The sequence below is a fragment of the Petromyzon marinus genome, chromosome 41 (genome assembly GCF_048934315.1).
Source record: "Petromyzon marinus isolate PM22_M1 ecotype Great Lakes invasive population chromosome 41, UKy_Petmar_22M1.pri1.0, whole genome shotgun sequence".
NCBI lineage: Eukaryota > Metazoa > Chordata > Hyperoartia > Petromyzontiformes > Petromyzontidae > Petromyzon > Petromyzon marinus.
The window spans coordinates 8,303,894-8,319,731 of NC_133707.1; the positions used below are offsets into that span (position 1 = coordinate 8,303,894).

At 45.5% G+C, this 15,838-nt stretch overlaps 1 protein-coding gene across 2 annotated transcripts in view; it reads right to left on the reverse strand.

Moving 5' to 3' along the window:
* MAN2B1 (mannosidase alpha class 2B member 1) overlaps nt 1–15,838 on the reverse strand; it is a 43,210-nt gene that overhangs the window by 11,238 nt on the left and 16,134 nt on the right. Inside the window, exons 2-16 of one of the 2 annotated variants that reach the window (XM_032969089.2) lie at nt 14,639–14,741; nt 13,829–14,002; nt 12,923–13,116; nt 11,843–11,975; nt 10,903–11,048; nt 9,638–9,754; nt 8,972–9,054; nt 8,539–8,659; nt 7,519–7,597; nt 5,129–5,238; nt 4,412–4,519; nt 3,971–4,087; nt 2,889–3,101; nt 2,151–2,248; nt 1,710–1,827 (exon numbers count right to left, since the gene is read on the reverse strand). In XM_032969089.2, the coding sequence (XP_032824980.2) occupies nt 1,710–1,827; nt 2,151–2,248; nt 2,889–3,101; nt 3,971–4,087; nt 4,412–4,519; nt 5,129–5,238; nt 7,519–7,597; nt 8,539–8,659; nt 8,972–9,054; nt 9,638–9,754; nt 10,903–11,048; nt 11,843–11,975; nt 12,923–13,116; nt 13,829–14,002; nt 14,639–14,741 (1,914 nt within the window). Of the gene's footprint in view, nt 1–1,709; nt 1,828–2,150; nt 2,249–2,888; nt 3,102–3,970; nt 4,088–4,411; nt 4,520–5,128; nt 5,239–7,518; nt 7,598–8,538; nt 8,660–8,971; nt 9,055–9,637; nt 9,755–10,902; nt 11,049–11,842; nt 11,976–12,922; nt 13,117–13,828; nt 14,003–14,638; nt 14,742–15,838 lie in introns of those variants that run through there. The other variant, XR_012946517.1, reaches the window with a different exon arrangement.

The window sequence follows — 15,838 nt, forward strand, 5'->3', positions numbered from 1 at the left end:
GTAACAATACCCGTCACATAACAACCACACAACGACAGGGTTGGATCGCAGTGCCTACAAACACCACACAGTACTCACTGTGAAAAACCCCAGCACACTGGGTTCAACAGACATTGAACAGCACAGACTAAGATCCCCCTTATCGCCTTTAACAGACTGTTGGTCAAAATACTATCAAGCAAGCATCTATGAAGGCCGGCACGCGAGGGAGAGGATGGGTAGCCAACACCACACCCGGCCGCCTTTGTCTCCCCAATGTTTACGTTTATAAACCGTAAGGCTGAGTCCACCTAGGACAGTGGTTCTTAACCTTTACTGCAGCCTGGCACCCCTTTAGGTTCTCAATCATAAAACAATTATACGTGAATAAATACAAAGGTTTGATGAAACAAAGTAGTTTTACTTACATACCCGTGCTTAATTTGTGTTTCGATGATTAACCTAAAAAAATGTGGCATGTTTCACACCCCCAGAAATGGCATCTTGCACACCCAGGGGGTGCATGCACCCCAGGTTAAGGACCACTGACTGAGGACTTAGGGTGAGGCCCAGGACCAGTTAAAATATCGTCACTGTTACTGGTCATGAGCAGGAATCGAACTCGGGGTCGCTGAATTTGTAATGCAGTGCGCAAACCAGTGCACTCCCTGGTGCACAGTTTACAGCAGGTCAGAATATTCATACTAAAGGTTTTTGGATTAGATCGCGTTCTAACCCAAAAACCTTTATTTTGAATATTGGTCGCGAAAGCCGACGTGTTAAACCGACTAACCTCTATGAGCAGAATATGCCAACGTTTGTTTGAGGTAGAAGTAATGAAAATGGAGGGGGGCAGCAATTTCCCACTTGTCCTGCCACCGAGAGCAATGTTCCCCCGCCGAACAGTCAAACAGATATTTTTGATTCTCAGAGCTGGAATTGAGCCCAAATTAAGTGCGGAGTGAAATTTCATCTGACATGGGGTTTTTTTGTTTACAGTTATTGGTGACCGGCATGAGACCATCAATTCACGGCCAAGTCGTCCTTGCAAAATAAATAGTCTTTGCATGCGCCTGCCTCACTGGATTAATTTAATCTCCTGGATAAATAAAGGACGTAACAACCAAAACAAACACACTCTGAACCCCAGTTTAATCAGAGGGCAACGCGCCTGGAGGTTGAGCCCAGGATCGTATGGGTGTCACCTCATCAGAATCAGAATCTTTATTTATAGTTGAGAAACCTGATGAGCTACAAGGCTCTTTGTCACAGATGTTCAGTAGGGGCACGGAGTCAGAAAGTTACAACAAAAAAGACAAAAATACGATAGGAGTGCAAAGTATAGGAAAGGTAAACAAATCACTTACAAATATAAAAATAAAACTACTTTTTTTTTAATCTTACCAGGTAAGCGCCCACAGTGCTATATAGGTCATTTTCAGAAGCGACCTTGGCCACAAATGATAGCTCAACAAAGTGGCTTATCACGTGGAAATTTAAAACATAAAAATAATCTAGATAATCTCAAAGCATGTTTCTAATGTAGGTGGGAAAAAACAGAGGACGCGGAAAAAAAAACTCCATGCAACCACGGGGGGAGAACACGCAAACTCCAAATATCAGGGTCAGGATCGAACCCCAGACCTGTTTTATACCAGACGAGGAAGATAACATCACACCGACCTTTCCTTTTTTTCGACAATTCTCCCAGAAATGAAGCCCCCACTCACAACGGTGAAGTGCGTGACCGCGGATTTGGCGACAGGGAAGGCTTCGGAGGAGTTTGGACGGAAGATGTACGCGCCGGAGGCCTGACCGTTGTCATCGTCACCCTTGCTTGATTTGTACCTGTATACACAGAATGCCACGCCGCACGGCAGCACACAGAAGCACGGCAGGACAACAAAAGCACAGCAGCAGCACGGCAGCAAAGTGGCACGTATCAAGCATTATGTGCTACATAGGACATCTGCCCAGATGGCAATGCTGTTAAAGCTGTGAACTCGTGATCTGAAGAAGTTTGAGAGTTCAAATCGGGGATTACATTTCTAGGAAGTTTACAGTCAACACTTGATCATTCTATGGATGGATTGGGCACGTTACTGCAAAATGGATTTCTATCAGAAGGGGTTCATTAGCCGTGAGCTGTAGCTGCAGCTGCTAAGCGTTACCAGTAGAAGTTCTGTGTCACAGGTAGTGACAGGGAGCTCTTCCTGTTCTCCACGTTGCTCAGGAGTCCCGAGATGCCATCAAATGTCAGCGTGTAGTACTGCAACACAGAAATTATTATTACAATTAGCACGGCAGGTATCCAGCAAATACTGGTATTTTAAGAATTGGTGGACAACCCATTTACTTAAATTCGGCTTGCTGCAATATGCGATATCATATTTTGTAGGGCTTATTTCGCACCATACGTAGCCAACCGAGAGTGTGAGTCTCAATGAGAGCCCACTGGTCCTGTGCCCTTCCCTTCACCAACAAAGACAAAGATCCCCCATATAGCCTTAACAGACTGTAGGGGCAAGTGCTGTTAGCGAGCACCTACACACACTGACCAACCAACATCATGCTCATAGTCCCCACCTACTCTTCTGCTAAAACCGCCCACTGCTCAGGTAGCACACGCCCACTGCCCATGTAGCTCCACCTACCACTCAGGTAACCCCACCCACTGCTGAGGTAGCCCCCCCATCCACTCCTCAGGTAGCCCACTACTTTGATAGCCCCATCCTTGCCCACATCGTACATTTTTTTGCATGAAACCAAAACATTTTTACTCGAAACAAAAATCCCAATTTTCGCAAATATTTTGTAGGGAAACCAGTCCAGCCATTCTGAAAACGGGACCGACCCTGCCAAACCAGGTCGTCCTGTAGCCTTAAACATGTGGCGGCCCCGATCCTGACCTCGTTTTTGATGGAGATGGGAGCCCCGTTGCCTCCGGCTCTTGGGCCGCGCGCCACAAATCCGGTGAGGGCCTCTGCGGGCCGCCGGGCGGCTCGGCTCACAGAGAAGCGGGCGAATCCCAGAGGAGGGATCGCCGCCTGGAAGACGAGCTCGCCGGAGGCAGTGCCCAGGGTTCGGCGAACGGCACGCGTCGCATCCGACACGGGGAACACCTGTGGCACGAAGACAGCACGGGATTGTGCGTATAACGTGCCTAAACCTTGCACGCACACGGTGGCAAGAATGTTAACTACCTCATATACAGGTCATGGGTTAGATCCCGATCCTGATAACTGTATATTTGGGGCTTGAATGTTCTCTCCCTGTGATCTCGTGGATTTTTCTCTGGGTCCTCCGTTTTTTCCCCTCTACATTTTAGAAACATGCGTTTAGATGATTTTGCTACAATAAATTTCGACGTGATAATCCACTTTGTTGAGCTGTCATTCGTGGCCAGGTCACGTCTAAAAATAAGCTATATAGCTCAGTGGGCCTTACCTGGTAAAATAAAAATTGTTTCGTTTTTATAAATTCTAACGCTAAAGTTAAGCGGTGCAGTTTTCCAACAACAATGATACTCTGATGATAATCCTATTAAGTTTAAGAAGTGGCTAGAATTTGCAATCGTCAAGTTCTTTTTTGTGGTTGATTACTCAGGCCCCTTAAAAAAATGGCAGCTTCCTGGACATCCTGCCTCCCGAAAGCAGAAAATTTATGAAAGCTACTAACAGCATAACGCGGCCGATGATGCACATGAAGTCTTGGCCTAATCTTTTTCAAAAAGTCACCAAATTTTTAACATCCCCTGTTTAGCCCGTGTGGTATTTGTCGGTGACAGACCCGAGTATTAAAACAGGGCATCTGCTGGCCTCGAAACCACGAACCTTTGCGCCGAGCGGCAAAACGCTCTTACCACTCGGCCGCGTCACTACCCAATGGCAGACAAAAAGATTAATTTCAATATCCTCAATTTGCATCCGAAAGTTATTTCACAGAAATACCAGACAGACGGTGGTCACGCGCGACGGGACCCTCCACTCACCTTGGACACCATGGTGGCCCCGCTGGGATCCTGCACCAGGTATCGGGAGCCATTGACGGGCAGACGCACGTTCTCCGTGACGCTTCGTCCCAGAGGGTTGTACAACACCACCGTAAACTACGCACAAGACGCGCGTGCGCACACACACACACACACACATGCACACCCCACGTTAACAAACACACTCCTCCGTTTGTTGTGAGACTAACCAAAGTAAAAGTTGAGTTAGCGGGTGAGATTGATTTATTCTTGTACATATACGCGTACTGCCCTCTTACTGAATGAGGGTCTCCCAACCACTGCGCGGGCTGTGCGAGTTATTTGACCAATTTCACGAGGCCGCAAAGTGCTGCTTGCTGAAGGTGGGGGGCAGAGAAATAGGAAGATCCTCATCTAGCAATAGATTTGTGCGAGCTCCACAAACGAATAAAAATCACTCACCGCGCTAGCACTCTCCGTGGCTGGGCAGACACTGATGTTGAGATAGCGGCAGATCTCCGTGGGCTTTCCGCTCCCGGACAGAGCAGACAGCGCATTGCTGACGAGCATCTGGCACAACAATCGCACGTGCATACGTCAGCGCTACGCACCGCTGAACAACACGCCGTCTTGCAGGTGACAGTACAGCAGCCGGTGTGTTTCTCGCAGGCTGCCCTGGGATCAATCCGCTGCTGGATGAAGGTCTCCACAAGCCATCCTCATCCGTCACAGTTCACGCGATGCAGTGATGCGCGACATGCTGTTCCTCTTCATCCCCAAACCCACCCCTCACCGTCCTGCCCCTATACAGAGGCCGTTGTCCTCCACTGTTGGCGATCATCATCAATCATCATCATGTCACATCCACTGATGATTCCATGTCATTTCCCTCCGTGCTAGTGCCTCCTATTAATCCGCACTTTTCTCCGTTTCCTTCCACTGGCGTTGCCTTTGCTTTCGCTATATTCCTTTTTGGTGAAATTCTTCTGACATGACCAGATCATAGCAGTCCGTGTTCCTCAATTATTGACACTTGCTGATGATAATAATGACAACTTCAATAGCAAGCCATTACATGGCCACTTATTCATTCTACCTTTTAGGTTATTTTGATTGTCTTAATTTCTTCTGTGCTGCATGTGCGAGCGTGCTTTAATGGTTGCAAAGAGGTTTGGGCACCTGGCAGCTGTCCCAGCCGAGGGAGAGACGCACGGCGTAATCGTAGGCGACCTGCTGCTTCTCCGTCCCGGACACGGCGTCGTGGTGCTGAGCTACCCCCATCGCCTCCCCTGCCGAACACACAAAGTATGTATCTTGAACTTTTGTCGCACCGAACGTAGGCAACCGTGCTAATTGGAGGCGCGGATCTCGCCGTTTAGCCTTGTAGACCAGCGGTTACCAACTGTTTCGAGTGTGCGGACCCCCTTTTTCAACCACAAACATTTTTTCGCAGACCACCACATGCTTCTATCCATAAGAGGTTTTTGAGTTAAATCGCGTAAATATAAATGTGCTGTTAAACCCGCCACCACCCGACACGGCCAATTAGTAAGGTTTGTCACGTAAACAAAACGTGCCAATTCGTTATTAGTTCAGCACGCCGGTGTATTGGAGAGTAACATTTACAATTCGAGTATGACGTTTCGCCAGTGATTACAACTCGCATCATCAAGCGGACAGCCAGAGTTGTTTGAAATTGTACATTCTTTTTTCCGGACCCCCTGTAGTAGCAGCCTCACAGAACACCAGCCTCACGGAACACCATTGTAACTAGCCAGTAACTGCAAGCGGATAAAAAAAAATTCAACGGACGCTCTGCATGCATGACGTAATTTGTTCGACTCACTGGTACTCTTTGAAACAACATTTTTCATGATAAATGAGTTTAGAAAGGTCTTTTATATCGTTCTAGGTTCCCATACGGATTTAAATTTTGTCGTAGTTAATTTATATTGGCATACATGATTATTCATCGATGACTCATGCATCATATAATTTCACACATTTATAAATCACCTCACGTACCCCCCCTGGGACATTTCCACATAGCCCCAAAAGTCTGCGTACCCCCAGTTGAGAACCACTGGCCTGGATCATAACACAGTGTTGTCCACTCTACGACACCACTTTACATTAACACGCAAGCAAGTATAACACGAGTCTCATAAGCTGCTCCCACATCTCCAACATTCTAATCGAGGACAACTCCTCCTCCTTTGGGTCTGCTGCACAGGAGGGTGTGTCGGACAAGCGTGAGCGCTCGGAGTGTACTGGAAAACGACGGAGGCACTCAGAATGAGTATATTTATTTATACTGGAGGAATCCGATGAGCTATAAAGCTTTTTTTACAGATGTCCAGTAGGGGCACAGGGTAAGAACGTTACAACAACAAACAGTACAAAAACATGATAATAGTGCAAAGTACCCAAACACATGAAACTAAACCATCCCCATACTACCAGGCAAAGCCCACTGAGGTATTAATTTACTTTTCAGAAGCAACCTGGCCACAAATGATAGCTCTACAAAGTGGCCCATCATTTGGACATTTATAGCACCAAAATAATCTAAAATAATCTCAATGCATCATTGGAAACCTCATTTGCCAGTAACAAAATATGATAATTGTTTTTTTTACCCTTTAATCTGGCAACAAAACTGACACCTTTTTTACAAGGAGTCATGTTTACATTGACCACAATACCAGCGGTCGGAACGCAAACAAAAAACATCAACTCTGATAATGTATGTGGCACTGTCCTTGAAATTGATTGGTCCACACCCGAGACAGCTTTAGAGCCTCGTCTCACATGGTGTTGGACCAGAAGACGCCAAAAGGCGCACAACTCAAAGACAATGCACCATCAGAGTATGAGAGCTCAGGGTAAGCATTTATACCATTGGAAACCTCATTTGCCAGTAACAAACTATGATCATTGGTTTTTTAACCCTTTTATCTGGCAACAAAACTGACACCTTTTTTACAAGGAGTCATGTTTACATTGACCACAATACCTGCCCGCAGGTATTGTGGTCAATGTAAACCCCGCAGGTATTGTGGTCAATGTAAACATGACTCCTTGTAAAAAAGGTGTCAGTTTTGTTGCCAGATAAAAGGGTAAAAAAAAAACAATTATCAAATCTCAATGCATGTTTCTAAATGTGGAGAGAAAAACCGGAAGACCCGGAGAAAACAATCCATGCGACCACAGGGAGAACATGCAAACTCTAAATATACAGGCGTCTGGGTCGGAATCGAACCAGTGACCTCGTGCATACAAGGCGAGGAAGATAACATCTCGCCACCGTGGCGACCCTTTAATAAATAAAGTATGCAAGTTCTAATTGGATCATCAATTTCCAAGATTCGGAAAGGCAGTAAAACAGCAATTACAGTCCCAGACCACACCAAGACAACACACGATACACTCTCTTTGGTTCTTTCGGTAAAGTCACGTAGGTAGAAAAATACGTGACTTTACCGAAAGAACCAACGAGTATGGATTCCTGCAGTCACGAAAGCTTCAATTCAAGACGCAATACGTTGTTCAGGATTAAATTTACTCACACAGCAGGAAGCTGTACCCACGTCCCAAGGGTCCTCTAGCTGCGCCGCTCCCCACGATCACCTCCAGCTGAGTGCAAACCTGGATACAATGCGAGAAACTAGCGTGGGATGGGGGGGTTTGCTTGGGAATCGTTAACACGCCTAGCCTTCATCGACATTTGTCAACGAGGCATCCGATTAGCACGGTTGGCTACGTGCGGTGCGAAACAAGTTCAACGTACGTACATCAACAGTTGGCTTATACGACGTAAATATGTACGAGTTCTACAATGTTTTACCCGTGCACTTTAAATACTGCTGCTGAAAAGTGAAACTAAGTTGGTGGTTTCACGGCACACGCATCACACGGTTCCTGCCATCAGCTCATTAGCAACGATGAGGCCCGAAGGAATTTCCAGCGTGGTTGTCGCTCGCTAGCCAGTGTTACTGCTTCGTTCGATCATCGTATAACCCAACCAGGATCATTTATCTTTCTGGATAATTTATCACCGCATTAATCCACCTTGTTTTCCGTCTTGCCCGACACCAGTTCCTTCTACTTTTGTATTGAATCGCCAAATACAGGCTGTTCCTGTCCGGCCTCATTCTCGTATTAGCACGGATGGCTACATACAGTGAAAGAAAATGTTTTTGGTTCTTTCGGTAAAGTCACGTAGAAGGGAAACAATAGAATAATACAAATATAAAACAATAAAATTATCACGACGTTTCGACTGCAACACAAGCAATCATCATCAGGTGTGAAAAACAGCAAGAAATTTTGAAAAAAGGTGAAAGAAGATGTTCAACATACATACATTTCTCTTCTTTTTGGCATTGGCCCAACTTTAAACATGTGACAGAGGTGCAGAGAAGCGAATGTGGATGCCGGGATCTGGGCTACCGGGGGAATATGGTCACTCTGGTACCAGCACCGAGCCAGCACAGTCCCCAATGTCTGTGCACAAACGAGGCACTGGGTAAAGAAGGAGTAGCGACCTGCAGGAGAGGACCCCTGACCTCCAGGAGGCGAGTTCTGACCTGCAGGAGGTTATTGCTGCGCCTCTCAAAGAGCTTGAGGGCCGGGCGACTCGTGAAGTATCCAGTCCAGAACTGGTGAGGGCCGTCTGCGTACGGGAAGAAGTCGTCCTCCTTCACAGTCCTGATAATGGTGAAAGCATCCACGGTAAAACCTCGCCAAGCCGGACTCAAGTAAGCCATAATTTGGGGTAAGTTGGAAAGGCTACCTGGAATAAATAAATAAATAAGTAGATAAACAACCTACTAAAATAAGATGACAAAATAAATCAAATAAACTCTGCACGGAACACTCTTAAGTTACACATGATAGGAGAGACCCCATTAGCCTTTCCCGAGTACATGAAGGATTATTCATAATTATTGCAGTACACAGGTGTTGAGAAACACAAAAATTCACAAAGTGCGATGAATTAGCAATGATGAATGGACTCACCAGGTGAGGTTTGCTTTGTTTAGCTCATTGAGGTAGCAGGTTGGCGTGGAGTACACCAAGTTAACCTTGCTGCCGTTCACTTGCTAAGGAGACAACAGAACACACACGCGCTTAGTTCTGCTTGTTCAATGTCTTTTTTCTATTAGAATTTGGACTAAATTTATAGGGCAGAGGTTCTTTAAAAACTTGTATGAAACAGGCACGTGAAAAAGTATTTAATTTGTATGTTTCACTGACTCCGTTGAGAAAAACTGTGTAATTAAAAATAAACATGGAAAATTATTTGTAGGAAGCAATGTATTGGATTGGGTAAATGTTAAGTGGCCCCAAAATACAGGTATTATTAGTCCATTGCCCAGAGTAGAAATCGATGCCCACCTAAGGTAGAAAAACTGTAGTAGTACCAATTTGTTTACGTGGCAAGTATGAGTGAATTATTTGATCACTCACTCATTTCAAATGGCCAGGCCAAATACATAAACTGGAACCACGAAAGATACACCACCTCAGGTGATACCGACAAGTGAAATATCTGCACTGGGACCATGGACTATACAAACAGATAAACATACACACAGATGAAAGTGCAAATAAGCAAATCAGACACAGATGCAAACAGACAAGCAGTCACGGTCACACACAGTCATAAGAAATATGACATCACACCAGCTGGTTGACATAGGTGATGAGCTTGTCCAGATTCTTGAACCAGAGGTTGGCGTTTTCGTACTGGAAGTCAGAGCCCATGGTCATGATGATGTGGTTTGTGCGATAAAACTTGGCCTGCAACAGAAAAATGCCTCATTAGCAGACGCAAATGTTATTAGCGAGCACCTATTAATTGTTCCCTGTTCCGAGTGCGGTCTCTGCGTTGAGTCTTTAAAAACAATGGCGCTATGTATCTCCAACAAAATTTAAGCGAAACTGCTTGTGCTTTCCAAGATTCAGCGGTGAACGGGATCCACCCTTGCAACTTGCAGGGTTACATCTGTCATGGCTGATGAGACCAGCACTAGCACAACCACTGCTGAATTCCCTCGAAGGAGGTACAGTCTCACCAGGTGATGCTAAATTTTCTGACTGCAGAGGAAATCAATGATAGGCTGACAAAAGGTTAAGATGCAGCCCTGCAATTTATTGCTCACATCACTGCTGGTGGAAGAGCCTCCCCTAGGTGCAGCTCAAGAGAGCCCTGCTACAGGGGAATTCTTCATACTCTTCGACGCTGGCCAAACGTCTTGGAAGAGGTGAGCTTACCCACACTTCGTCCCGCTATTTGGGACCTGCCGAACTGCCCATTTACTGCTAGGCAGACCAGCTGCCGGGGGGAATTTAAGACACATGCCCATCGATTCAGAGATGGGCTAATTCCTGGTGTAGTGCTGGGAGGACTAGGCCTAGATTGTTCCGAGAGGCACAGTGAACTTGGGAGGTGGCTCAAGAGGACAGAGTTGCCGCTCTTGCCGAGATCCAGGTATCGAATCCAGGTTTCAGGAACCCATGGTTAAACTGTATCCTCAAGTATAGCGAGTGAGTTCATGGCACTTAGCCCAGTCATAAATATACGTGCAAAAAAGACCATAATGTAAAATTTTGTTTGTATGTTAATTATAGTTGAAATAATTAAATATATCTGTTTTATTGATGTGCAACGAACACTCTTAGCCGGGCATACGAAACCTGTTCCCCAAGTGGAGATAAACAGGCCGACTGAAGGGACTTCAGTCATAGCTCAGTGACGTCATCTTCCTGGGCCATTCACCGACACAGTGACGTGCACTGCTAGCCGTCAGCATTGTGGACAGAAATCTCTTCAGGCCATCCCAGCGACACCGGCCGACAAACAAAATAGAAATACAAAATGGGAGAAAATTGGGGAAGAATAGCCAGAGTTGAATTCAACCTGGCTTATGGAGAGGCGTCGGACTCACCTGTTTGGCAACTTCCTTGAGAAAATCACTTGTGCGAGAGTCCACGTTGTAGTTGAAGAGGCTGGGGTCATCCTGGATGGGCTCATCGTCACAGAACTGATCGAAGCAGAAGCCGGGTGGCGGGTTGTAGCCATTGAACAGCACACCTGGATGTACGAGTATATTCACAAGGGATATTTTATGCCATGGGTTATACACACACACGTGCTGTGAAGGAAAGTGCTGTTACTGAGCACCAACTAAAGCTGGCACAGCACATGATGGTGGTATGGCCACAATCATAGTGCCCGAAATCCTTCATCACCGCATTGCTGATGTTCATAAGACTGCAGCAGATACTCATTTAGTTCCATACAGGCCTAGGAAGGGCCCAAGGCAAATATTGATACCACTTGTCACCTGTGTTATCCATAGACATTTTGAACTCTGGGTTTGTAGTGAACCTGTCGCGAGTCACTGCGTTTGTAGTGAAACACTGTACCACTGCTCCCCACAACAAAGATCCCCCGTATAGCCTTAACAGACTTTTGGTGCAAGTGTTGTTAGCAAGCACCGATGGAGGCTGGCATGGTACACAAGGGGGTGGGTGGCCAGCACCACGCCTTTGTCTCCCTAGTGGAACATGTTTACACACCGCACTAGGTACCCTTAAACAATAAAAAAAATATTACAAGCAAACGCATTTATATTAAAAGTAATATTTAAAAATGTTGCTAACGCATTGCATTGTGGAAAATGCATTCTTGTGAGGACAAGGCACAATCCACTCAGCAATGTGTTCCTGGGCCCAATCAGCATTTCAATGAAAAGAAAATTAACTGCCCTACATCCGTGAGGCAGCAAAAGTCTTAGAAAAAAATGTGAGGTACACATATAAAATTAAATGTAATGAAATTAAACTAAAAAGGTACAGGAGGTTGATCTAGCACTCAATAATAACCTGTGAATAGGTCGGCCACAGGCGGTCCCATGCTTTTGCTGGCCCTCCACACCAACTCCATCTGCTTGTCCTTCATACGCTGCTCTTTGTCTTGGTAATCCAGTCGCCCAAAAAAGAAGCCATCAAAGCCCATCTGCATCACCGCACACAAACACAATTACTCACTCACGTTCGCCACACTCTAAAATTACCCACAAAATGACTCGAATCGTGGATTATACGTAGCAGGCTCATGCCCGATTTCAGGTCAGGTGTCAAGTTACTTTGTGTCCACAGGGACAGCTGCCACTGAAGGGGTGCCACCCTTTCAAACGTTTGAGATAGTTGGTAGCCAATTTTTATTTGTCGCGCAAGCAACAAGCGAGTCTAATTTGCGATTATTCGGCATGTACAATATTCAATCGGCAAGGGATCTCATGAATTGTCAAAGCTTTGGGGTTGTAATTCAATTCAATAACGGGTACTTTCTCACTGAGTGTTTACTATCCCGTGTTGTCATTGTCGTTTGTATAGTTGAATAGTTTTGTTCACTCAATTCGACTAAAATCAGCAATGGGATATCATTTATGTAAAATATGTATACATCGTAAGTAATAAATTCTTACTTGCACGATTCGATGCATACGCCATGGGCATAAGAGGCGAGTTTAATTTATAAATCAACGCTTCACCACATGACAACTAATTATTTCAAAACAGTACAATGTCACATCTAACTCGCTCGGGACTCAGGTTTAAGGGTATATCTGAAAAGGTCAGATACGAGAAGAAAACAACAGTAACACCAAAATGCACAAATAGGTTACTGGACAGAACTAAAGCACCAGCTGCTTTAAAACACACGGAGTATGCTCTACTGTGCATTAAAAATATATGTAGGGAACAATATTAAGCTTGTACGTGAAAAAAATCTGACTTGGGAATGTCTTTAAGAAAATGCCAGTTATGCAAATGCACATGTACTGCGCTGGGCGTCGGGGGTTAACTGGTCATGGTGGGTAAACGACGGTCGGACACGGAACATTGTATTTTAAAGCAAGTTCAGTGTTGCACGAGAGGTGCTCGGGAAGCCGCCACCACCTGCGCGAAGAGGGATGCCTGCTCGCGCGAATGACCGAACGGGTCGATGTGCCAGGCGACACGCGGACGGGCGCAGCCCCCGAACTCATCGCTCACGAAGCGCAGCCCCAGGGTCATCTGGTCAATGATGCCATTGTAGTGTGTCGTCGCCTCGTCGTTCATGCACCAGCCGCCGTTGATGATCTCCAAGCGTCCTGCAATCCGGACGGCATTTTAACACGTTGCAAAGTCCTCGTGCACTGGTGGCTCCGTGTATAAAACACACGGCACCGAGCCCACAGAGTCCCCCCCATTTAACAAGTGACCTCCATGAGGTGGCCAGGTGGAGTGACCTCCATGAGGTGGCCAGGTAGCTCAGGGGTCACCGCACCAGTAGCCCTGAGTTCGTGGGTTCAAATCCAGGCTTTGACCCCCTGTGATTAAACCAGGTTCTCATCCCAGTCAGCAGCGATTAAACTAAAAAACTCAACTTTATAAAATGTAGTTTTCACCGAATTTAGCAAAAAAATCCAGCTCAGCGATGAGAATTCATCAAAATATCAGTCAATCTTTCATGCCATGAATGTTTCTCTACAAGATGTGTAGGTACGTGCAGTGCCCTGGTCACTTGAAAGGATCTTATAAGTAATATATCTAATGTGCTATTCTATAATACCGGTGATGCACTGCACTGCACGAGTTCCAAATTGATATTTCATCTCAAGATTTCAGAAGACCGCTTCTGGGTGACTTATCCATCAAAAAATGCAAACAATAGAAAAAAATGCAACTGCAAATGATAGGATATTTTGCAGCTCCATTGGGACCACAACTAACCGGAGTTGTTGGAGGGGAACAGAGCTGTGGGTTAGAGGAGTATCACTGTTGGTGGTTTTATAGTGACCAAGCCAGTCACTGCTAGCACACCTTGCGATATAAGTGCACGCACACGCCGCCGCATGGCTTCTCCCTGCTGTTTCCACCAGCGCTTCAGGAAGGCCATCTCCACATAGATAAAGCGACGGGACGGGTTCTGTTCCAACGCAGGAATCACCGAATCCAAGATGTACTGGACCCCCGCGTGCTGGATGTCGTTTTTTTCTGCAGTCCGGACACACACAGGAGACGCCTAGTAATCACAACAGCTACGTAATGTATGTATGTTGAACTTCCTTCGTACCGTATGTAGCCAACCGTGCTCATCGGAGGTGCGTAAACATCACACTTGCCAGAAGATTGCCCACCGTCCATGAATAAAATAATCTTCAGGGACTGTTACCCATCGCGATGTGATTCTCTGCTGAGAAGGGTTCCCATAGGACATTTTTATACCTTACAAGGGTGGTGAATCTCTGACCCATGGATCATATCTGACCCGACTTCATTTCATAAGGCCCTGTGACAACTTGAACCCTACCACTGTGAAATGGCCCACAAACAATATATTTCCATCATTGCAAATACATTTTCCACGCAAATCACATATTAGAGGGGGAATGTTTTAAAATTTGCAAAACAGTTTTTCGAATTTTTGCAAGCTCAGCCACCTACGTCAATGCAAAGGTTTCTTGCTGTGACAGAAGGGTACATTAATGTGTGGCCTGCCAGTCTATTTTACATTTATTTTCAGCCCTCAGTAATAAAAAGGTTCCTCGTCCCTCTCCTGCGACATGAGTTTGTACGTCAATTGGCAAATATTAATATAAATATCAGTAAAACAATATAAGCGGCACGCACCTCCATAGTAGTACTCGTCGACGGTTTTGAGCCACCCCACGTCATCATGCGTGTGTGGAACGAAGTGAACGTTGATCATATCTGGATGGGACGTGGGACAATTCTGCTCGCACGCAGACACACGACACCCAGCACACGTGCACTTAGTCATAAAAGGTTTTCTTGGGTTAGATCGCATGAGTATGCATGTGTCGTTAACTCCCCACCACCCGACACAGCCAACCAGTAAGGTTTGTCACTTAAACAAAACGTGCCAATTAGTTACTACTTCAGCCCACTGGTGTGTTGGAGTAATAGTACTCTACTCACACACCTCAATCGGTAGAAACAGACATTAAACAATAAATACAGGCAGACCTCGTTTAGTGCCACCAAGGAGAAAGCCCATTCGTTATAGCACTCCTTGTCGTGGACATTTTTACAACAAAAAATGAAGAAAAATTGAAACGTATACAAAGCACTTACAAGTGAGAGCACGCAACGCTGGCCGAGGAAACTTACTCGCCGCCAAAATTCTCTCAGCCAATTACAACGACATACTTGGAGCCAACCAGATCCCACCCCACACGACGGGATTATCACAATTCGTGTCACGATTAAAAAAAACATTAGTATCGATTTTTTCCCAATGTTAGCCAGGTGAGAACTCACGAGACCAGGAGAGAGTCTCAGGCTCAGCCTAAAAAAAACCTCACCACAGATTTAAGACTGAGGGCATCAATAAGATCACGGAAGTCCTGCAGTTCTTCTTAGAGAATGACTCGAACTGGGAACTCAGAAGCTCCTACAACCTCGTCTCTCACCGCTGCCATGTAGGAGTACAGTAGAATCCACTCGTGAATATAGTGCGTAATGCTTACCGATATTATAATAATAAATTATTTTTTATTCATGAAATAATGTTGACCATTTGTATTATTATTATTAGCACTAAACCTATACCCCAATGAAGCCCTCATTTATTGCTCATACAAAAGAAATAACGCTGTCGGAAACGCATCCCCGTATAGACAATGGTATAATGACCGCTTTCAGCACCGATTCGATTCTCGCTCACTTCTCCAAGAACGCATCTTGAGCGTTAAGCGAGGTCTGCCTGTAATTCACTTTGGTTTACCAGATACTAAAATCACTGTAAATGTACCCGATCTTGCCAGATCTCGGAAGCCAAGCACAGTTAAACCTGGTTGGTACATGGAC